Source organism: Camelus bactrianus, chromosome 4, assembly GCF_048773025.1.
Source record: "Camelus bactrianus isolate YW-2024 breed Bactrian camel chromosome 4, ASM4877302v1, whole genome shotgun sequence".
Taxonomy (NCBI): Eukaryota; Metazoa; Chordata; class Mammalia; order Artiodactyla; family Camelidae; genus Camelus; species Camelus bactrianus.
In genome coordinates, this window is record NC_133542.1 from 19,874,886 (window position 1) to 19,899,155 (window position 24,270).

The 24,270-nt window shown below is 38.8% G+C and overlaps 1 protein-coding gene across 3 annotated transcripts in view; it reads right to left on the bottom strand.

The window, feature by feature from the left end:
• The window catches only part of ADAMTSL1 (ADAMTS like 1), an 825,746-nt gene that overhangs the window by 308,201 nt on the left and 493,275 nt on the right, over positions 1 to 24,270 (bottom strand). For all 3 annotated transcript variants that reach the window (XM_045509897.2, XM_045509896.2, XM_010946030.3), the window contains one exon: positions 14,033 to 14,078. In XM_045509897.2, coding sequence (XP_045365853.1) covers positions 14,033 to 14,078 — 46 coding nt within the window. The remainder of the gene's footprint in view (positions 1 to 14,032; positions 14,079 to 24,270) is intronic.

A 24,270-nucleotide genomic window follows, 5' to 3' on the forward strand; every position in this document is an offset into this window, starting at 1 on the left:
TCTCCAATAGCTTTTCATATTCTTCCCTTGAATGATGGACTCTATTTCTGATGTTGGACTATGATCTGTCTGGGTGTGTATTTTTATTTTTCTAGTTCAGTACTTTTACTGCAATTCTAGTCTGAGGACTCTTGTCTCTTTTGCTTTCTGGAATATTCTAAATGTCATACCCTCCATTCTCTTCCTTGGAAATTCCTTTCACACACATGTTGGAATCTTTTACTCACTGACTGTGTCTCTTAACAGCTCTTTCATATCACCTTTCTCTGGAATTTTGAGCTGTATTTTGAATAAATTTCTAACTGTTATCTTCAAATTCACTACTTTTCTCTTTGTGATAAGTCTGGACTTATCTTCTCTCTTGAAATCTGTATTTCAATCACTACATTCTTTTATTGCAAAATTTCTAATAGTTTTTTTTCTTTGTCCATCTATTCTCACTTCTACCCGGTTTTCCTCCCTCACTTGTTGGATCCTTATTAGCCACTTTTCAAATGTGTTTCTTTTAAACACACAGCCATTTCTCATTATTCGTGCTAGTTATGGTCTATAAAGTTGATGCAAACACTGAACTAGTGATCTGTTAACCATTGCTCCTAGGGGAGATAGAGTTCCTTTGGGCTTCTGGTCACAACAAAGCTGAGCAATATGTAGCTTTGCTTTATGTGTTTCTATTTACAGATATCCTATTTAAAATACATTGCTAATTCATTAAAATTCATTGAACTCACAGCCAACAGCACTCTAACTCACGCCTGAATAAAACTTATCTAACACACTCTCCTCCAGAAGCACTTCCCAGCCTTCTTATGCTTAAAAATACTAGACAGCACTTCACTACTGTGTCTGGGGTCATTTTAAATAGCAGTAAAATCCCCAAAGGAAGTGCAAAAATGTGAAACACTTGCCACTAAATAGACTGTAAAAGGTTCACTTGTTTTGAGTCTGAGAGCCAAAACAAAAAGGCAGAGTCTCATCCTGTTCTACCTCAGCTGGGAATGCATTCCTTGGGCAACTCAAAATTTGGGTCCTTCGAAAAGATACACACACCTCAATGTTCACAGCAGCACTATTTACAAAAGCCATGATGTGGAAACAACCTAAATGTCCATCAACAGATGACTGGATAAAGAAGATGTGGTATGTATTTATACACAATGGAATACTACTCTGCCATAAAAAGGAATGAAATAATGCCATTTACAGCAACATGGAAGCACTTAAAGATTATCATACTAAGTTAGTCATAGAAAGACAAATATCATATGATACCATTTTTATTTGGAATCTAAAAAATGATACAAATGAACTTATTTATAAAACAGAAACAGACACACAGAGATAGAAAAACAAACTTATGGTTATGAAAGAGGAAAGGAGGGGAGAGTGATAAATTAAGAATTTGGGATTAACATATATGCACTACTATATATAAAACATAAACAACAAGGACCTACCGAATAGCACAGGGAACTACATTATCTTGTAACAACCTATAACGGAAAAGAACCTGAAGAAAGCTGAGTCACTTTGCTGTACTCCTGAAACTAACACAACATTGTCAATCAACTACATTTCAAAACAAAAACAAAAACAGAAACAAAAACAAATTGGGGCCCCTCTGCTCATGTCCGTGAATAACCCAGGATGGACTGAACCTACAAATAATGAGCATTGACTGTATCCATTTAAAAATCTTTGTCAAACTGTTTCATACACTTTTATCTGGAGTGAATGTTAATTTTGCTGGCTTTCTTACTGGTTTCTTTCACGTGCTTTGGAATTTTTATTTCTAGGTTTATTTTAATGAAAAGATGTAGCTTTACTTTCTTTTTTTTCTCTCCATCTTTGTCTCTGCTAATAGTTTTGAAATTATTGCCACATTTTTCACACAGCCCCCTGTTCAGAGTCATATTACTAGACTGGGATTTTGGATTTTAATCCATAATGAGGAAATTCCAAGTCTAGGCACAGAGCTAAAGTGTCATTTGGTAGCTGCAGTTCATGATGTCCGAGAGCCTCTATGTCTACCAGCCACTCTGGACTCACAGCTTCAGGTAAGGCTCTCATTCCAGGCAGTAGGTATATTTTTAAAAACGTCTTTAGCTTCTCTCCACACAGACAGGTCCTCCAAGCTACTGACATGGAGTTCTCTACCTGGCTCCGGTGCCCCTGCTTGTATAAAATAAATTTACTCCCTGTTATCCCACAGGGGTTGAGATGCTGCTAATCTGTGCTTCCTTCCAGTCATAGAGCCAAAAAGCCTTTGACGTCAGCCCTGTTCACTATCTTGCATTTATGTATTTATGTTTCATTTGTGGTCCATGGACGTTGCAATTTTGCCTTTGACCCTAGCTGTGTCACTGTTTTATCATTTTCTACTTTATCTTTCCTTGTCGCTTGTTTGGAAATAGAGGGAATAACAGATTGATTAGAAGTCCTCTTAGCTCTTTCCATATACCTTTCTTTCACAACTTACTCTCCATGGGCTTATAAATATCTGGATTTGTGCCTTTGTCTTCCTGCCTCCAATTTCAAAACATTTGAGAGTAGACAGTCTCTCATGTAAGTCTTTTTATTTTCAGCTGCTCCTAACACAATGCCTTGCACATAGTCAAGAACTATCTGTTGAATTAAACAGTAATAGGAAGGTATGCATCAGCTTGTTATAAGAAACATTCTCCTGGTAATTAGCATTGTACCAAAAATATGTAAGATGGATTATTTTCTCCCCTAGAAATCATCAGGAAGAATCTAAAAGACCTCTTAGGAGGGATATTATCAAGTAGGAATTTTCATACTCTTTTTTGTTGTTATTGCAGCACAACTGTTTTTTCCCCCTAAAGAATCTCACACAGGATGCTAATCAATAAAGCAGATAAAGCAGAGCTCTTCCAGGTGAAACAGAGGTAATGGACCTGGAAACCTGACTGTTTAGCTTTCATCTCCCAGGAGTCATGTTAAGGTACCCACCCAGGAAGTCATTATCACACTATAGTTCTACAAAGGATTGAGAGGCTGGTCTAAATTACTTCCAGTATCTGTAACAATTTACAGTAAATAATTCCCAGTAGTATTCTAAAGAAAGAAAACAAAAAATTAAAAAGTTAGAAATTATACTTTGTAAAATGTCATGATATATTCTGAAGCTACAGCTTCGGAAGGAAAGGAGGTTTTGTAATGAAAGGTTGCTTGGGAAAAAGAGGCTGGTACATTATAGGATACCGGTGTTGAGTGAGTTCTGAAGCATATTTGTACCCTGAGATTCCACAGAAATGAAACCTAACGAATGCCTCTTTAACCCTCCTTCAGTGATGACTAGATTTCACCCAAAACTCTCAACTGGATTTGAAACCGAATGAAATACCCTCTAAGAACCATGTGGAGCTTCTGCTCATAGTAAGATGATAAAGAAAAACACAGCCAAATCTCAAAGATAACCTTTAAAAATTTCACAACTTCCTCTGAAAAGGAGGAGAGTGGTTAAAATGCAAAGTAAAACATGGAGAAGATTCCTAGACACAGAACAGCCTACAAAAGCGACTTAACTAATTAATGACCCTAGCGCAGTGGACTCGGCACAAAGGTCTCTCAGTGGTCTCTCAGCGGGAAAAAACATGTAAGAGTTTATACAGCTTGAGTTCCAGCCCATCTTGGTGTTATTTGGAAGATTTGCTGCTGCCTATCATTTCTAGTCTCATGGAAACCAGGCTGAGTGGAGACAAGTATTTGCACGTTTAGCAACCTATGCACGGCAGCGGGTTTGGTTTCATTCCACGGGGCGCTCTGCCAAGGGATGAGCTGCAGTAGTAATTTCTCTGTAAGTTACTGTCAAATTCCCGCTTTAAGCTTCTATCTGGGTCACCGGAGGCCAGCATATATCTTATGCAATTCAGAAACTAGGACTTGGGAAAGTAGATTTTTAAGGAGTATTGACTCAATAAATTTATATCCTCTTGACAGGCAGAGGAGCTCAAAGGGGAGGGAACTTGGTCTGCTTTCAACTAGGATTCTTGGGTTTGTCTTCCCTTTTACACATTAAAAATTCTTAGCAGTTCATATACGTCTCGCCTTGGAGAATTATAATTGCTACAGTAAATTTATTTGAATGTCTATTTTCTTAAAAGAAGCGTATGTTGTAAAAATGAGCTTTTAAGCTTTTCATATTTCAGTTTTGTTATTTGCTAAATGAAGAGTCTAGATTGTCTACGTAAGTACAGTCTCATGTTACGGGCTTCAGCATTATTCAAAACGTGCGGCGCCCTTCTTAGCTCTGTGACCTAGATAAACTATTTCATCTCTTTAAATGACAAATTTCTTTATCTGTAAAATCAGGGTAATATTCACTTTTCAAGGTGGTTGTGAGGATGAAAAGAATTAGGGAATGAAAAATCATTATTAGCACCATGCCTGGCACATGACAGATACCCCAAATACACTAGTTTCTTTCCAGTTCTAACATCCTACAAGTCTGTGACTCTGTCAGGATCCCTTTGAGGTGTACAATCAATGTTCCAATCATTTTCCATAAGGAGTCTGTGGCACACAGAGATTAAAGCTGTTTGCCAAGGTCACGGAACTTGCTGGGAAATGGGCTCAGAGCTGCTATTACCTATACAGGAAGTCTCCACACTACAGAAGACGATGGTTTCAGCCTTGAATCCTCTTTTGTCAGCTGACTGATGAAGGATTTTTCTTTCTTTCAAAAATCTATCAAGCTAGTACTGTACCATTAATAGTAAGACACACATTTGCCAAAAGCTCCTGCTGAGCTTTCTCCTCAGAAAGTTTCAATAAGGCAGCTGATCCTGACAATATTGAAAGAAGCAGATTCAGGGCTGACCACACAGCGGGCCTTTGGTGCGTACAAACAGCCTTGGGAAAGCCAGTGCTTCCTACTATCGATCTAAGTGCAAAGAACACAACTCTGATACAAGGCCCTTTGATTTCTTATCAGTCAGCACCAACTGGACCTCTGAGTGTGATTCTTCTGTTCAGAAAAGCCAGCTCCTATCACTTTATACTTGTAAAGTCCGTTTACAAGTATTGCCAGCCCTCCCTCTAACATTCTCCATGTGATGATGCTGGCTTAGAAAAAACTATGATCAACTTAGGGGGAAAAATATCTCCTATGGTCTTTTAAGTATGCCAAGGATGCCAAGGAACAGAAGCCAGTTGTGTCCTACCAATCTATTTACCTTTATACCCTCCCCTACAGTTGGAGCTCTTCCTATCACCCTGAGTTGTGGACAAGAGTGAAAGTGTCCTTGTCGGTAGAATTCAGCTGCCCTGGAAGAAAGTGTTCAGTGCTGCTGGGATACCGTAAGGGGCGGTTTCACTAGGCCCTGTCTTCTCTAAGACCATCACTGAACTATCTTTGCCAAAGGTAAGGTGGAAGAAAGAATTATAACGCATTGCTGTTCAGTGTCTCCCGTGTATTGACATGACTGCAGTGATTCCTGGAGAAGAAGACTCTCAAGTGACCATGACTCTCGCTTCTGCTTCATGACTGAGGGAATCGAGGCGGTGAGACACTGAGGAGCTCGCCTGACACAGACTGAGTGAGGAGCACAGACCCTGAGCCCGCGTTCTCCCCGCAGGGTCGTGCTTACCTCCCGCCACTCCCAGAGCATCGGAGGTTGAGACGGAGAATAAGATGCCGAGAACACATTAAGGGGAAAGGAAAAGTAGAGAGACTCCAATGAAGACATGTCAGAAAAGGCATTAAGAAAGAAAAATACAGCAGTCAGGAGAGGACCTAGGGGAGAAGCAGAGCAGAAGGTCCTAACCCGCTGGGGAGGAACCCCACCCCCCACCCCCGGTCTTGGCTGGCTGCCTGGTAACAAGCCCGGCCAAGAGATCTATATCCATCAGATCCACCCAACAAAGGGATCTGCGAATCATTAAAAAAAAGTTTATTTCTTTATGCCACAAATGATAAAACAGTCATAAAATAGGAGGGTTTTTTTTTCCAGAGTAATGGCTGCAAATAATTTCAACCATCATTCCGAAGGCTCCATGTTTAACTATTGAAAAAGAAATGATGTGTTTTGAAGCCCAATCAACCCCCAGTTATCCACAAGGCATGTTGTGTACTTGCATGTAGAGATGAATTCATTTGCAAGATGGCCAAAGCTCAGTTAGCATAGGTTGGGGAGGGCCTCTGTCCTCAGAGAAAGGAAAAAAGTCATTGATCATTTCTTACTTCCTAAAGGTTATTTTCTTTTGTTATCTAATTTCAGCATAAATAAAAAGAATTGTGGCCCAAGTCGGAAATTTGGGTATTTGTGAAAATGTGTTCCAGCAACGGTGATTCTTCTCAAAGCTAAAAGGGAAAACACACACACACCACAAAGCCCTATACGTCATTAAGTCTCATTCTACATTTGTTCTAGATTTGTTATGGGGGAATATTAATTGGTCCCTTGGGATAGGTTTCTGAGTATATACAGCAATTCCAACCAAGTGTTTGTCTGGAAACAAAGACTGGTAAGCTTTGTCACTGACAGAGAACTAACTGTCCAGCCTAAGGACCAGACAGTGTAAAAGTCTGTTCTATACTTCATCCAAAGGAAGGGGAATTGTAATTCTGCAGCAATGCCAGAGAGGTCTGATGTTCTGATTTAGTACATGCCTTCTCCTACTAGACTATAAGCTTCATGAGAACAGGGGCCTTATCTTTCTCTGCCATTATTATGCCTCAGTGCCTAGAAAGTGTCTGGTACATAGTAGGTTAAGGTAGAAATTTTGAATAATTTCTATTCCTATTTTCATAAACTTTCTCATTATAGCCCGTTATCTTGAAAGGCTCAGCTCAAATGTCACCTTACTTAGAATGCCTTTCATTCACTCACTACATGTGTTGAACAACTACCTCCTGTGTGATAGACGTTGCCAAGCTACATCTGTTCACAGTCCTTTTAATGTCTCAGGAATCTTTCTCATGGCATCTCTAGCCCAAAAGGAACACTAACAGTTCCATGTATTAAGTAGTTAGGTCCAAACAACTTAATGGGTATTTGTTTCCTAACGACTCAGTGGCCATTTGAAAACAAACAAACAAACAAAAAAACCCTATAACTTGAAAGAGAAATAGTACTTTACTTCATTTGTGAACAGCCACATCTTCACACCGAAGGGATGTATGTACCTGTGGGGCACTGCACCCCTTCTCAAAGTCGAAAATCAGATTGGAAAATGTCACCTTCAATTTCTATCCCATGTTGACTTTCCAAAGTACTTGCTTTTCACCAAAGCAACTTTGCAAAGATCATAGGAAAAAATACAACATGACCTGGGAGTTTACAGAGTGCCCATCAGACATCAAGTATTGCCGTGTTTCTGTTGAATATTTAAAATATCCCCCTGCAGCCCTGGGGGCTTGCTGTGTTCCCTATACACAGTTTCAGAAGCATGGTGTCTACACTTCATGCTGGACACTGGATGTACAGCAGTGAGACAATCAGATGAGGTCCTTCCATGACCTCTTAGCATGGTGTGCTCATCTCCACACACAGAGTTTGTCACACATTAGCTAGTTACGTGTATTTGTCTTTCCTACTAAGACCCTGCCTAATTTCCCGAGGGCAGATAGCTTCTTTTTATTGATATCAGCAACTCCTAACATCCCTAACACAGAGTAGGATTTGGGTGCTTAATAAATATTGGTTAAATAAATGAACAATTAAACAAAAGAATGAATAAGTGAACAAGTGACCAAATAAATGGCCCTGAAAAACAGCACAATGCCTTATCTTCAGCTGTTGAATAATGACTGGATTATGAGAAAGTTATCTTCCTTCCTATCTTAGAGGTGCCTCTTGGCTGGAAAATGGCCTAGCGCCTAGGCTCACGGACTGACTCCCTAAGTTGTTATTTACTACAGCATCTGTCTAGACTCCAGGGATATTTCACAGGTCTGAATGTTGTTCCAGAAAATTGAAAAAAAAAAAATCTGGCCAAGAAAAGTGTGTAGCAGAATGTTCATTGCTTCCATGAGTTACTATTTGACTCTTGACATAAAGCACCAAATGTGACAACTTTATTCTGTACAAAGACCCTAGGAGAAAAATGGACATAGGGCTCAAAGGGGAGTTTGCCTTATACTGACCATTAATAATCCATGTGAAGGACTCCATGAAAGCTATGAAGCTTTACAACCCCAATGATGAGAATCACTGGCTAAGACGGGTGATCAAGGTCTGAGGCAAAGACAAGAACTCTGCCTGTGTCCTCGCTGGCTCTCTTTGCTCTGACTCTACTATACCGCCAGCTGGGAATCTCTCACCACAGTACTGCCAGTCACTAAACCAACATAGGTATCTTCACTGGTCTACATTCAGATCCAAATCTAGTATAACCCAGGCATAATATTTTTTTTAAGAGTTATCAGATTTTAGAGCTGGAAGGGATCTTTGAGATCATGTTGTTCAACACTCTCCTTGTTGAAGTGCAGAAACTGAGGACCCCCAAAAGTGATCAACTGGCCTAAGATCATTCTGTTCTCTGGCCATCAGAGCCACTGCTACATCTCTTGTTGGAAGACATTCCAGAGCAACAGTACTGGAGACCAGAAAAGCAGATTGTAGCAAATGAGGATGAAGCCAAGTGGCTTAGAAAAAGACATCCTCCTTTAAAATATGCCCCACATCTTCCCAGCATTCCCTCTCCAGTCCAAGTGTCCATCAGTGCTCATCGAAACTACTGGAATCGCCTGCTAACTGGCATTTCTGCTTCGACTCTCTTCTTTTCCATCTCTCTCCAGAGTGACCTGCAGACAAACCTAGTTTTTAAAATCCTAAATCCAACTCAATTTTCCACTCCTTAAAATTCTCATTAGTTCCCTTTTGCACTTAAACTATAGCACTCCATGACATCCTGCATGATCTAGCTCCTGTCTACCTCTGGCTTTCTTTTGTTTTATCTTCTAATACTCTCTTTCCCTTGTACCCCTTTCTCTAACTCTACTAGGCTTTATTCTTTCTTTGAACATACTGTCTTCTTTCACCCTGCAGAGCCTCGGCAGTAGCTCTTCCTCCTCTCTGATTTGTTCTTCCTCCGATGTCCACAGAGCTCATTCCCTCCTGTCAGTCAAATGTCATTCCTCAAGGGGACTTCCCTGATCTTCCAGTTGGAAGTAGCTACAAATCACTTAATTCTCTGCAGAACACTGATCAGTACCTGTTATTTTTCCCTTTAAATAACTTGTCTGTCTGCTCCTGTGTAATCTGGTTTCCTCCATTAGAATGAAAGCTTCAGGAGAACTAGGTCTTGGTCCTATTCACTAATGTACCTCAGTACTGTGAAAGATTCTGTGCTCAACAATTTTTGGAACGAATGAACGATATTTTGTCTTTGTGTGCTATAAACACTTTTAGTTGTTTCAACCATCCCTCAAAATGCAGAAATCCCTGCCCACCCACCTCCCCCTCACTTCTGATTGCTCCCTGAGAATTCTAGAAGAGATACAGAAATGTGGTTTCCCAGCAGTAATCTTGAGAACTTATTTTTTGAAGAACAGTAAAGTGTTGCAGTGATGTATTACAGTCTCCACAAAGAACTTAAGAGCTTCGCCAGCTACTGCAGGCACCTTGGCTTATTAGGTTGCTAGCTGTGACCTCTGTCAACTAAATCCTAGCTCTAGTGAAGATGAAGGACAGTGACAAGGAAACAGTTTATTAGAAACATGGTATTCCTCTAAAAGATTCAGAAGTCCATTAAAAATGCCTCATTAAGATCAAGGGGTTAAGATTTGAGGCTTCATTTGAAAAAACAGGAAGATGGGACATAAAGATAGCTTTGTGAGGGGCCCAGGGAAGGTTTGAGACCCAAGAACCCACTTCATTGCTCTGTTAGTTCACAGCTGCTGTTCCCCCTGTAGTGCCCTCAGCCTTTCCTTTCAGAGACAGAGAGAGAAAGCCTTGCCACTTTCCCAGAAAAGAGCAGAGACTGTCCAATGGGAAAGGCTGGATGAACTACATCCTTAGGAATGAGAATAGTCTACTTGGACCAGCTGGAAATGATCTAAGAATGTACCATGACTCAGAATCATACAAACAGGGGAAATTTAACTTTCTTATACTGATACATTCTGTTTATAGAATGATTAACAATATAACCCAAAAGTGTATGAGCTGATGTTTCAGTCCAGCCAGAGAAATTGGGAATCTGAGGAGATGTTTTCAGAACCCAAAGAACAATTATGTGTAGCAAGTTCAAAGACTAGAAATAGAGGGTGAATCTTTGCGGAAAAGTGGTTCAGAAGAGCCCTAGGAAATTGTCCAGGGATTAAGGAGTGACCTGGAGGCTAAGCTAACAAGAGGCCCTCAGGTTTTTCCAAAACAAGTATCTGAAAAGGGAATATTTAATTGAATTGTTCTGAACTTTTTAGTTTCAAAAATTATGACAAGATTCTTTCTTGTGAAATTTTCATTTGTTTTTTTGGCAATGTTGCTTCTGTCATGGCCAAAAGCCGGGGGGAAAAAAGCATCAAAATACTGGAAGACTCTAGGTTCTTGTAAAAAATTCAGTGTCAGTGTGATTCTACAAGCTGAAAAGAGTTTGACTCGTGCTATGGGTTTTAAGTAATGTTAGGTCAGTCCTAGCCAGCATCTGTCTATGAAAATGCTCATGATAGCAAGGAACTTGTGGGCTGTTTCTGAAGAGCTTTAAGGAAAGAGTAGACAGACATCTACTTTATGCTTTAGGCATTCATCTACTTAGGATAATCTGAACCCTTTCTACTATTCTAAAAGATAGAAAGAAAAGGAATAAAAGTTAAGGAGATTCTTTAATAACATCATTTTAAAAATCATAATATATATCACCACAATAAAAGGGATAATTAAAAAAAAAAACCCAATGAGCTGAAGTGTATTTACATCAAAATTTTTGTTTCATACTATTACTAAAACAAACTTGGTCAAAACCATTTTTTTTTTAATTAAGGAAAAAAAAACTACTACAGCTATTTGATCTTTTTTATCAAGTGACAGTTGAGTGAAGGGTGCATGTGTGGTGAAGAAGATAAGGACATGGATGTGTTATGTGGTACGCAGTGTTCTAAATGGAAAGGGAGAAACAGACTAGGCAAAATTTTCTACTGAACAATTACTTCCACTCCCAATTATCAAGCATTCTTTGAGCATAAGAGTTCCTTATGCTCTCCCTGGTCAGACATTTAAAATACATACCCTGTTCATTCATTTTCATCTTTCCCATCTCATCTGTTTTCTGGCCATGGGTCACCTCCATTGTCCATTTTCCCTATGCCTGCTTCAGTGCATCTCAGTGCCTGCTTCAGTGCATGCCAGACTTACGTCCTAACACCTTCCTGACCATGTTCTCTATAAGAACACACTCTCTAGCCTCAGTGGAGCCCTCTGTGCTGCCAACAATTCTTTTCTTTTGCTTTGCTGGCTTCCACTCAATTTCCCCAGTGGCTGTGCCAGGCCTTCATGCTGACTTTCCCAGGTCTGACTTCCCTCCTTCACTACAGCAGAAGAGGACTGAGAAAACTTCTCCACAGAGAAGTGTGAGCCTGTCCATCACAGGCAGCCTCAACTTTTCTCTTCTTCGAAAGCTTTCTCATATCCCCACCCCATCTTTCTCAGTTTGTTCGTTTCTGTTATTTAAGAATAGAAAGTATGTCCTTTTCTCTGCTCATGATTCCTTCTCTTGTCACCTAGTGTCTGCTTTGGGATGTGTGGCATCCAGTCTACCCTTATCTGCACATTTCATCAACCTCTCCTTCCAGATCAACTCATCTCCTAGGGATCTCTAAACCAACCAACCAACCAACCAAACCAAACAAACAAAAACAGCCTTCCCACCCTTCTGTAACTCTACAAATGATGAAGTGTCTCTGTCAACACTTGTGAAAAGCTTCTACCCATTTTCTCATTAATATGCTTTACACACTGTGATCTTGATTTCATTCCTAACATATAGGAGAAAATGCTCTCCCACTGGCCTTTTCTTCAGACTTCATCCTCTTGGCAGCATTTATCATACAGTGCATCTCCAAAACTTCTCTTTTACTTCTTCAGCTACCTCTTTTGTGGTGCTTCGTATGGCTTCTTTTTCACCATGTCCTTTTTCTTTCTGAATGCAGCCGTGCACCCAAGTCCCAAGGGTCCCTCCTCTCATCATTCTATTTGCTCTACCTAAAAACTGCTATCAGATCTTCAAACTCTGTATTTCTTAATTTATGCTTCTATCACTTGAGCCATGATCTCTTTTTTCAAAGATCCAAACCCCCACAGCTTAGTTGAATATAACACCTACAAGTCCAGCTTGTAAGTTAAACTCAACAGTGCCTCTCAATAAAAATTACTATTTTCCCCTCCTAAAGCTCCTCTCAATGTTTGTACTTCTTTTTAAAATTTTTATTTTTGTTTTTGGTTTCTTTTTGGCGGGGGTGGGGGTGGATAATTAGGTCTACCTACCTAATTTACTCTGCCCCTGACCTATATCCTCCCCCCATTGTTTGTACTTCTGATAATAACATTCACCATTCTTCCAGAGGACTGGTACTCATTCTGCATTTAACAAATACCTACTGTATGCTTAATATAAGTAAGTCAGCAGTTCTAGGCACTGGGGATAAAGGGATAAAGAAGTGGACAAGGTAAATGAGGCTTCTAGCCTCCTGGAGTTTACATTCTAGAGTTGGGAAACAGAAAACAAATAAGTAATCAAACAGGATAAATTTTGGTAGATATAAGTACTAAAAAAAAAAAAGTAAAATGTGATTGATTGACTATTGTAAGGGATGGGGTTGGGCAGTGGGACAATCATATTAGATAAAGTGGTCAAGGAAACCTCTTTGAGGAGATGGTATTTGAGCAGAGGCCCAAATAAGAAAGATGCTCTTCATGTAGATACCAAAGAAAGCTGCTCTAACAGAGGGATCAGCAAGTACTAGAATCCTAAATATGTCTATGTTTCTGCTTCCTTTATTCACACCTCATCACTGTAATGTCTCTAATTTAAATAGCTTGTTAAGTCTTGCAGAGAGACTTTAATTTTGATCTGTCTTATACCTATTTCCTCCTGGATTAAGCCCTCATTACTTCCTACTCCCAGTATGTTTCCCTTTCCAGTGCATCCCTCGCATCACCACAGAATTAAGCTTCCAGTTGAACTCTGCAATATCATACATTCACTCCACAACCTCCAATGAGCCTCCATTGTGCACTGGACTAGTCTAAACTTGAAAGCCTCACATTCAAATCTGTTCAACCTCAAAATATCTTTCAATTCTTCTCTTCCATACCGAGAAGTACAATCCCCCTCAAATTAGTGTCCTGAACACACCTTCCACGTTTCCATCTCCAAAGTTGCCCTTCATGTCTCCTCTCCTGGACTGGCTGTCACCCCCTCCAACCCAACCTGGGCCAGTCGCAGCCCTCCTAGCTCCTTAGCTCTCTCTCAAATCACCTCTTTTTTGAAGACCCTTCAGATTTCTTTCTGCTTTTAACCCATAAGAACATCATCCCTTTCTTACAACATGTCATATTTTGCCCTAGAATGTGGTTATGTGCACATCTGTCTTCTCATTCTACTTTCCTTACTGTAACACAGATGTTTTAAGACAGTGACCACATGCTATTTATCCTTGCAGTAGTGCAGTGCTTCACACACAGCTGGCACTGAATATTATTTGTTGAACAAATGAATTTGTCAAATCTGAGTCTGATTAACTGATATTTACTTCATGATATCCAAGTGGTTTACCTTTTATCATTCCTCTTACTTGTTCTCAGGGGACCTAGATGTAAAGTCAGAAAGCAGAGTGAAATACAGAGAATCCTTTTTTTGAGATGGTCTAGTTAGTTTCAAATGATTAAATGCTCGTATTGAGGAACATTAAAAATACCTCTTTTTTGACCTGCATAATCCATATACTGTGAAATAAATAACCCTTGGTGAAGTACTAACTGGTTGATTTCTGCTCAGGATACATAAAACTGGTTACTACTACTCAATGCTTAAAAATACATTATCACAATCACAGAACTTCAACACTTACCACATTACTGCACGTTCTATATCGAATATTTCTTCCCTCACAGCTCCTAGGTCACAAAAAGAAAAAAAAAAAAAAAAAAGAACTCATTACTACCTATGAAAGCCCCCAAATTTGAGCTGTTTTCCTATAAAAACAATTTCCTCTTAATCCTACTGTAAGAGCCTCTCTTTCTGAGTATGCTCTTAGAGGAGTTACTATCAAGTGATAAGTTGAGTACACTTGAAATTGCGTATGTAAATTGATTTCTTCATGAGGGTTGAAACTAAGCAGTCATTTTGTTTCAGAAGTTGTCAGAATAAGTGCTTATAGTGAATTCTTATTTAATCAAATAAATTTTAATGCAAGATTTTCTCAAAAATATTAACATTAAATGAATTCTCTCAATTGTTTCTAGTACAAAACTAAAGATAGATTTCACTAATAGAACTTAGATCTTGAATATGATAAAAATTGGACTTAATATTCTACATGTCTTTTAAAATTACATTTAAGGATATGAAGAGTCATAATTCTTAAAGATTTATTTTCATTTCTAAAATACATGCTTATTGTAGAGGTTTTAGAAAAAAATATGACACAAAAGGAAAAAAATCTCCCATAGTTGTCTCATCTAAAGATAATCACTATTATTTTGATTTATCAATTTCTTTCCAGTGTGGAGGAAATAACATCATTTATACATGTAATTTTTCCACTTTATAGCTTGTTTTTTTCCACTTAAAATTCTTTGGTGCTATTTTCCCACCCTTCTGAATAACTTTAAAGACATCATTTTGAGAGCTACATACTATTCCATCAAATGATATGATTTGTAAAATCATTCCTTCATTTCTTGTCATGTAAGTAATTTCCAATTTGGGGTTTTATAAATGATAGTGCAATAAACAACATCCACGCATATATTTTATCCAAGTTTCTGACTATGTCTTCAAGAGAGATAAGCTTTTAGATGGGGAATTACTGCACTAAAGGGAATCAACTTTTATAAGGCTCTTGATAAACACTGCCAAATTGCATTCCATAAAGGTTGTACCACTGTGTACGCCCACCAGTAATACATGGGAGTTTCCATTTTAGTCAACTCTTCTGAACAAAACCATTAATTTTTGATTAACCATTCAATGATGACACTTAACAGTGGTACTCTGCTCTTTTAAAAATAACTCATACTTAAAAAAAGACAAGTGAAATATAATAGGAAATTCTGAGAGAATGATTATACTACTAATAGTTATGGAATTCCAGGTACATTTCTAAGTGTGTTGTGTGTATTAATTTATATGCTTTTCTCAAGAACTCTGGGAGACAGGGTACTATCATTACACCCGCTTTACAGATGAGAAAACTGAAGCTGAGGGAGGTTAAGTCACTTGCCAAAATTACACAACTATTAAGGAGTAGAGCTGAGATCTGCAACCAGGCCCTTTGGCTTCAGAGCTTATACTCATAACCATGACGTTTACTGCCTCCTAATTCATTGTTTGCTCAACACACATGCATTGAGCTCCTATTATGTGCTGGGCAATACATCTACTTCTGAGAATACAAAGAAGAATGGATATGATTTCATCTTCACTATTTAGAAAATTACTCATATAATTATAATTCAGTGTAAGAAATGCTAGATATTGTGTTAGGTATTAAGACTATTATCAAAAAAAACTGTCATCTGAAAATACAGTTACACAAAGGCTATCTTAGGAGATAGGTCCCAGGCTTGAAGACTTGACTATAAACAGATTGACAATATTAATATTCATTAAACAACAGAAGGTGTCAAAGGAAAGAAAGGGCTAGCCAGGCATTAAAATCACAGGGAAAAAAAGAGAATGAAAGAAATACTAGGTTGTGAGTGCCCAGCCCAGCAAAGTCCCAGGCTAAGGGCCAATGAACTTCAAGTCCTTCTGGCCCCATCGACTAGGCTGCTGCCATCACCAGAGAGAACACTCACACTAACTGAGCTGATGCCAATGAATTTTCTGTTCCTCCCAGGAGGACCCCTCATTCCAATGCCATGATGATCAAGCAACTTGACAAGAGTGGTCTGTTTTCATGCCTGCTAAGGGGCAGACTGTGCTTGCCATGCTGACACGGGTATTCTGGTCCATGCTATGGACAGTTCTATTTCTCACTGTAAATTAATAACTGGCATTCTAATTTGAAATATTAATCTCGTCATTGTGAGACCACTTCCAAGAGAAGCTAGGTTCTTGGTGTGAACGCTGAAAACTTCAGGTTTCTGAGTTTAAAAAGATGAGAGCTAGCCTCCAGTTGATGGTAAATTTACAAAGTAATTAATTCTATGACCTGGAGGGCTTTGGTAACAAGCCATCTAGACATCAGTGTTGGCTGACTGTGAGATGGTTTTCATTTTTGAAATTCCTAGTGTATATGTGATAGGGTATAGTGGTTAAGAGTACTCACTTTGAAGCCAGAATCTTTTTTCTGGACTCCTGACCCTATTCCTGAGATGTTATACCTTAGTTTTGTCATCTGTAAAATGGGATAATATCACATATCTCCTGGGATTATTATGAGGCGTAACTGAGTTAATATTTGTGAAGTACTTTGAACAGTGCTCACATATTGTAAGCATTATGCAGACATCTAACAAATAAATTGTGTGAAATAGATGTACAAGTATAATAGATATCAAAAGAGAGTTACAGTTATGTGGAGAAGAAACTGTAGACAAAGATGTAGAGGAATGAAATACACAGTGTGTTAGCACATTTTCAAGCAGTTCTGTTGTTTGGGTTTATGTGGGAAATTGCAGGAGATGAAAAAACCTTCTAATCGTGAATTTTGCAATAGGCAGAGGGGAACCACTGAAGGTTTTAAGCCAAGGGAGATACAATGATGATTTCTTGTTTTTTAAAAAAATGTTTCGTATTAATCATAAAGACCTTCAAACACTAAGGTTTTTCACCTTCCTTTTATTTTCTTTTCCTAACATTATCTCCCTGGAAGGGATAATGGAAACACATCTGAGTTAAGATGTGTCTGATCATCTGGGTCTAGACTTTGCTCTTCTCTTTGCATGAACCTCACATCCTCCCAGGGTTTTTGCTTCCTCATCAGTCAAATGGGTATCAACATGGCAGTGCATGACGTTATGGTCACCAACTGAGATAGTTTACAGAGGCTCTAACTAAAGCCCCTGAGGTTATTACAGAGATAATGCTTACTAAACATACGAAACAGAAAAAGGCAGAAAAATACCTACTTCAATAATTTAAATAAGCCTTTTCCCAGATATTTTAAACTATGAATACCTACGCATGTTTTAAAAGCATCCCTGACATGGACCTAGAGATTATCATACTAAGTGAAGTAAGTCAGACAGAGAAAGACATATCATATGGTATTACTTATATGTAGAATCTAAAAAATACTATAAATGAACTTATTTACAAAATGTAAACAGACTCACAGAAATAGAAAACAAACTTAATGGTTACCAAAGGGGAAAGGCATAGGGAACAGATAAATTAGGAGTTTGGGATTAACAGATATACATTACTATATATACAATAGATTAAAAAAAAAACAAGGATTTACTATGTAGCACAGGGAACTATATTCAGTATCTTGTAATAACCTATAATGGGAAAGAATCAGAAGAACATATATGTGCGTGTGTGTGTATGTGTATATACCTGAATCACTTTGCTAAACACAGTATTGTAACTCAATTACATTTCAATAATAAAAAAGCATCCTTGCATAATAGGAGATGTAAGCACATAATGTACAAGAATGACTTAAAATGCTTCTTATTTAGCAAAAACAAAACAAAAACAAGCACAAAACATAGCAAAGGGAAAAAAAACCAAAAAACACTTGCCACCATTTCCAAAGAATACCCTGTAATTGTCTAACACCTAATACTGATTTGCAAATAATTTAGTTATGCTACTGAATTAAGTCTTCCCTTTATTATATTGTATTACTTTTTGAGCAAGAGCTTATTTAACTTGACTGTAATATGATATTAAAGTGGTAATGCTTAAGTTAGGAAAAATCTTTATTATTGAAAGACATGATCAAATTGTGAATAATAATATCAATACGAGTCTCTATTATACATAGAGTGCCTGCTGCAGGTATCCGGTCCAGGATTAGGTATTCTGTGCCCATTACCTCTAACCATCCAGCAACCGCAGGTTTTGTTATTCCCACTTAACAGATGAGAAAACTGAGACTGACAAAGAGTAGGAGACTTAAAGCCATATACTATACAGAAAAGAGAGAACCAGGGATTGGGGCCCCGGTTTGTCTAACTCCAAAGCATATAAGACAATAATAATAATAATAATAAAGGAACAAGATGTTCTTGAGGTGTATATAATACTGGGTTAAATCTGGGAGGCTTAGCAAGGAGTTGGCCCGGGGTTTAACTGCCCCTTACTTTCTCCATCAATATATCACTTGCTTCTCAGTTCTGGTAAATCCACTTCTAGTGAGTAAATGACACCTAGACACACATTATACATTTGGAACATGTCCAAGAGAACCATGCTCGTCAGTAAAATGTAACATGAAGGCGCTTCAGTGCAGAGAAGCTTTTATTTTTCAAACATCCCAGTTCATAAAATCTGAATGCAAATTTTATTTAAGTAATACAGTGACTATTCTACCACAAGGATTTTAATTCTTGACAAGCGTGAATTGCTTCTTCCAAAGCATTTATCTGGGCACAAAAGCCTCATATGAGAATTGAGCAGCAAAAAATATTTTCTTCTCATTTAAAAAAATTCTATTTAAAAAGCTAGTTTGTTAATATAAAACAGCTGAAGGATTTTCTCCACATTTCAACAAACTAAAATTCACCTCTGGAAATGAAAACAAATATTAGAAATTTCAGTCCAAAATGGTTTCCGAGAAAGTGTACAGACCAGTGATAACAGAGGATTTAAGTAAATACATCTGCTCAGTGCAAACTGTGAAACGGTCACCCAATTGTATTTAGAGTTAAGTACCATACCAGTTAATGAATCAGAAACTAGTTCAAGCAGAAAAGAACAAAACATAAATAAAAATACATTTCAAAACAAATGTGCACAGGAAGTTCCTTATTTATATCAGCATTTTATGTGTACCCAGTCACTTAGTAATTTTGATTTAGTTCCTTCTCCCAAGAAAAGGAAAACACCTTGGTCACAAGCTGTATTTGTGAATTATTTAGACTTTAACTCACTTATAATGAGATTAGTATAGGCTTAAAGCATACTCTATTGGTCTCCAATTAACACAGAACAAACCATCCAAACTCTTCCAATCTTAAATTCCTGATGTTACCTTAGTTTCAATTACCATAATGTAACAACCTTAGAAGAGATGAGTTTCCCTAGAAAATTAAAAGCCCTCTTTCCAGGCTTTAGCAATTTGTTGGCTTCCCACCCTCCCCCCATCCCCGGCTTATATAAGTCTTTAAAAGGGGAGAGTATATTCAATTTATCTCTCATCAGGAATAAAAATCTGGTCAAATACATCAATTTAAATTAAAAATTCTCATCCCTTCTCTAAACAAACAGATCCTTCTGATGACATAACCAGACTTTATCCTTGGTGTGAGTCAACCATTTCAAGAAAATCTGGTAACTGTGTATTTAAAACGCCAGACTTTTGAAGGGCAATTGCACTTACACTGGGCTCATGAAGCTTTGCCTCTGATTTCCAAAAGCCAAAGAATACTAATAAAAAAGAACAGGTTACTGTATTTCTCTCAACATCTCCTGCTTTTCAAATATGGACATATGGGCAAAGAATTCTGAAAGAAGACCGTACATCTGCTCATACTCCTCTTTTTTAATCACCCAAAATGAAACTAAGAACTCTTTACAAGAGATCAGACATAAAACCACGTCAGCAATTTAAGCCAGAAGGACTCTAGGTCCTTAGAGTGTGGCTCCTAAGGTGACCATGAACTGGACAAGACAAGCAGAAAGAGAGCCCCAGCCAGGACTTCATGGAGTACTAGAGCCCTGTCTCCCTCCCTCTCTCCTTTCAGCTGAGCATCTCAGGACTCACAGGAGACGTAGAGCAGGAGGGTATCCCTAAGGAGCCAGATAAAATACTTGTACACTTCTGGGGCATTTTACAAAGACCTCAAGAGGAACAACAAATTCTGAGACCACCCAAGAGGGTGAAGTGGACATGCACTGTTTGGTTGCTTTTCACATCCCATAGACACATTAACCTTAGAGTTTCTTTCAGGAACCACTTGATGCCAATGAACTTAGCCATTAGAAAGGAAGCTATATGAGCCTCTGGACACTGTGTGTAAAGCTATCTCCTTAGATGCTCACTATCCTAATCCACTGATCAGACTGGATGCTCAAAACCTAGGGGCTAGAGCCAGAGCCTGGGCACCACAGATGGTTAGTAGTGGTGTTGCCTTGTATGGGGGAGAAAAGGAGTTAGTAGACATGCCACTCCTGTGGGTCTCCTAAGTCCCAAGTTTTCATTTTTCCCTTAGCTCTCTCTGTCTCTCTTTTGTGCTAAAAGAAGTCATTCTTTAATGCTCTTGGTTTTACTCCATGTTTCAAACAGTTATTACTTAATTCTAATTTAGAGTGTCTTTCAGGAGAATTAAGATGAGCTTTGTTCACGTGGAAACTTATTTGTGTAGCACTTGGTCTCAAAAGGAGAAGTCAATTCAGTACTGTTCCTTCTTCAGAAAGTATCTACATAAAAGCAAAGAGTAGAATGGTGGTCATCAGGGGCTCGGAGGTGGGGGAATTAGGGAGATGACGTTTAAGGATACGAACTTGCAACCAGTAGGTAAGTCCTGGAGGCCTAACTCACAGCACAGTGACTATAAACGAGATAGTATTATAAACTTCAAAGTTGCTGAGAGACTAGATCTTAATTGTTCCTACCACATAGAGGCATTAGCTAATGCTAAAAAGTGATAATTATACTGCAATATATGAATGGATCAAATCGTCACTGTACACCTTAAACTTAGGTTATTATATGTCAATTATATCTCAACAAAAAAGAATCTACAGATAACTATGCTTATATTGTATATTCATTATATACGAAAACTAAATGATTGGAGATGTTCTAGTATGTATCCCTAGTAAGTAAATTATTAACATGAAGATTTGAAGTATTTTTAACAAACATTTAACGAATGTATATTGACTCTGAACATGAATCCTTCTAACCATGCCCCTCCCCCACCAACAGCCATGTGCTTCCAGACAACCACCAATCTCAAAATAAGAAATTTGCTTACAAAAGATTCTCCATAACAAATAATGTTTAATCTGGTAACATTTGCCTATGAAATATTGATCTTAAACATTGAAGGGTGTCTTTAACCTTCTTCCTGGCAAACCCCAGTTTGTTTTTTTCCCACCTTTCTTTAGAAAGCACCACCAGAATTCTAGGAATAATGCATCCCCAACACACACAACCTCCAGTGGAAAAGTACTTTTGAAACTTGGAGACAGAGGTCTTTGGTACCATAGGACTTACAAATGCAAACATAAAAAAACCTCTCCCCTCTTAAGCATTTAGTTGAAAGGTCCCTGAATCCCATGTAAGAGCCCCATTCGTTTTGCACTGCCTCTTCTGCATGTGATGTATCATGTGGCTCCAACAGATTAGTGCTAAGGGAGAGATTTATTTTTTTTCCTGGCTAGATAGATATGCAAGCCAAACTATTATGACAACTTGATAAATGCAGCTTTTGAAAATGCTTTCTGTTGTAGTAATACAACAAACAACAAGGGGGCACGCGGCCAGGCGTCATCCATCAGTAGGTGAGGTGGCTGGAAACAGACACAGCCCTGGTGTCACCAGCTCTTCTCAAGCTGCTGAGGTTCTAACATGGCATGAGGGACTCAAAGAAGAGTCGGCTTGAAAGCTGCATTTTTAAAGCCATTTTAAACAGAAGAGGGGGTAGCGGAATCTCACACTGAAAAATGGCACCGTAAATTGAGTCCTCGAAGTCCAAGTGTTTCTTTGGCAGAGGTGACGTATTTTTGTAACCTTAATTTTATAATTCAGCACTTCTGCTCGATACTAATCTCTCATTCTAAAAACATTCTGAATGCTATGCCAGCTTGTAGACTCTGATTTATGTATATATAGAGAGTTGCTAAAACTTAACGTTTTATCAAATTCAGTACAAAGGGAAATTGCGTCGGTTTTGGGAAAACATTAGAAGATGACATCTTCTATGGTTGTGTGATCTTTCGCCACAGTGAAATAAGGAAAGTATTGCTGTACTTGTACAGATTTTTGAGCCACAGTTAAGAGGCTGCAGAACTGTTACATTCAAATTTGGACCCACGTGAGGATATTTCAGACTCAATTTTGAAGTGTGTGCTGTGAGTTTCAAATTGGTTTATTTGCTATCGTAAGTGTTTGGTATATTCTAAATTTAAAATTAGAAAATCAGTACCAATTTTTTCCCCCAAACAAGCATGATTTTACATCTCTCTGCTAGTTCTTCAAAGACCGGCCTGCCCCAACAGAGCATCGAGTTCTCACAAACATGGGCTAGGGCTAGGGCTCTGAAAATGAGGATTGTGCTCATGTCATCAGAAGAAAGAGAGAACAATGACATTGGTACCACAGTGATCATGCCCAGCTTCTAACGAAGCCAGAAACTGCTCCGAGCATACTGCTCAGATAATCTAATGAGACAACGTACAAGCATGCAGTCTGATGGGGAAGATGAGCCCCGGGCAGGTTCACAAGCTCTGGGAGAATGCTTTCTGATATACTGTCACTTCACACACTTATTGAGCATCCAATCTGAACCAGCACTAAGCCCAGCACTGTGAAAGATACAAACATGAGGACTCCCCCGAATCTTATGAAAGCTAGAATCTAGTGGGAAAAAAAATCCACCTGAGTCTGAGCAGAATACACATCAGTATAACATAGAGTCAACAACTAGTAGGCGTGGTCTGGGTACTAAATATGGAAGGAATTAGACAAAGGGACAGGTTGATGAAAGGAAGTAACCTAGGAAGGTGGTATCTTAGGAGGGGTGTCCTGTATGGGCCATGTGAGTCCCAAAAGTGTGATGGGAGGAAGGGGAATTCAAGAAACCACCTTCTCTCCTGACTCCTGCTTGCCAAAGTACTACTGGCCCTAACAGTCAATTCAGTCAATTCACCCAACATCGACTGGGTGTCTACTCTGTGCAGAACAGGAAGACAGAAAGAAAGGCAAGATAAAACCTGTGCCCATTGTGCTGATAGTCTAGTGGGGGGCAGTGTCTTCTAAATGGCTATAACACCAGCTGGACTATGTAGAAGTGATTCAAAGTGGTGCAGACATAGTGCCTTTTAAATATAGCAAAGTGAGACTAGGGGCCACTGCTGGAGGCAACTTTAAATAACATTGAGGGTTGTGTGGGCAGGGGCAACGAGAGGCATTGTAGGCAATGGGCTCATCAGGAGAAGAGGTGCAGAGTCAGCAAAGTGGCCAGCAGTTGCAAGGGGCCAGAACATAGTCCTGGATGTTTTTCACTTTCGTATTTTTATTTATTTGCTTTTCCCCTTTGCAGTCTATTTGTGTGGTCTCTAAGCCCCAGTGCCCAACAAAGCCTGGTATACTATTAGCACTCCACAAGCATTTACTGAAAATGGAAGGAAGGAAGGAAAGAAAGAAAGAAGGAAGGAAGGAAGGAAGAAAAGGAGACAGGAAGGGAGGGAAGGGTAGAACAGAAGGGAATGCTATAATAATTTCAGGTCACAAAGAATTTTTGGCCTCTTTTGTTCTCATTTTTGAACCTGAAACCCAATTAAAATCTTTCTACCATAAACCAAAGATGAAAAGTTTAAAATGAAATGAAATAGCTACCAAAGGAAAGACATTTTGGCTCTTTTCTACAGACTTGTTTATTTTCACATATTTATTCCAAGTTGTATTCGTCACCACAATGCATTTGTTCCCTCAGAAAGAGGGCGAGGGGCGGGGGCCGGGGAGGTTGCTGCCTTTGGCTTGAGATCCACTAGCAGGAAGGACATGCATTTTATAATACATACACACATGCCATCAGGTTTGCAAATGATCTTACATTTGCTCAGTAGCCAAAAGAGGCAAAGAATGAGAACAAAAACAAATGTGTTTTACCAACATCAAGTCCAACTTTTCCATCTTCCCCATGAGGAAAATGTATATTATGAAACGCTAGGACTCTCACAACCTCACCCCATACAACCCTGGGGCTGGGAATTTGAGAATTATTTTGGCTGAGGACAAAA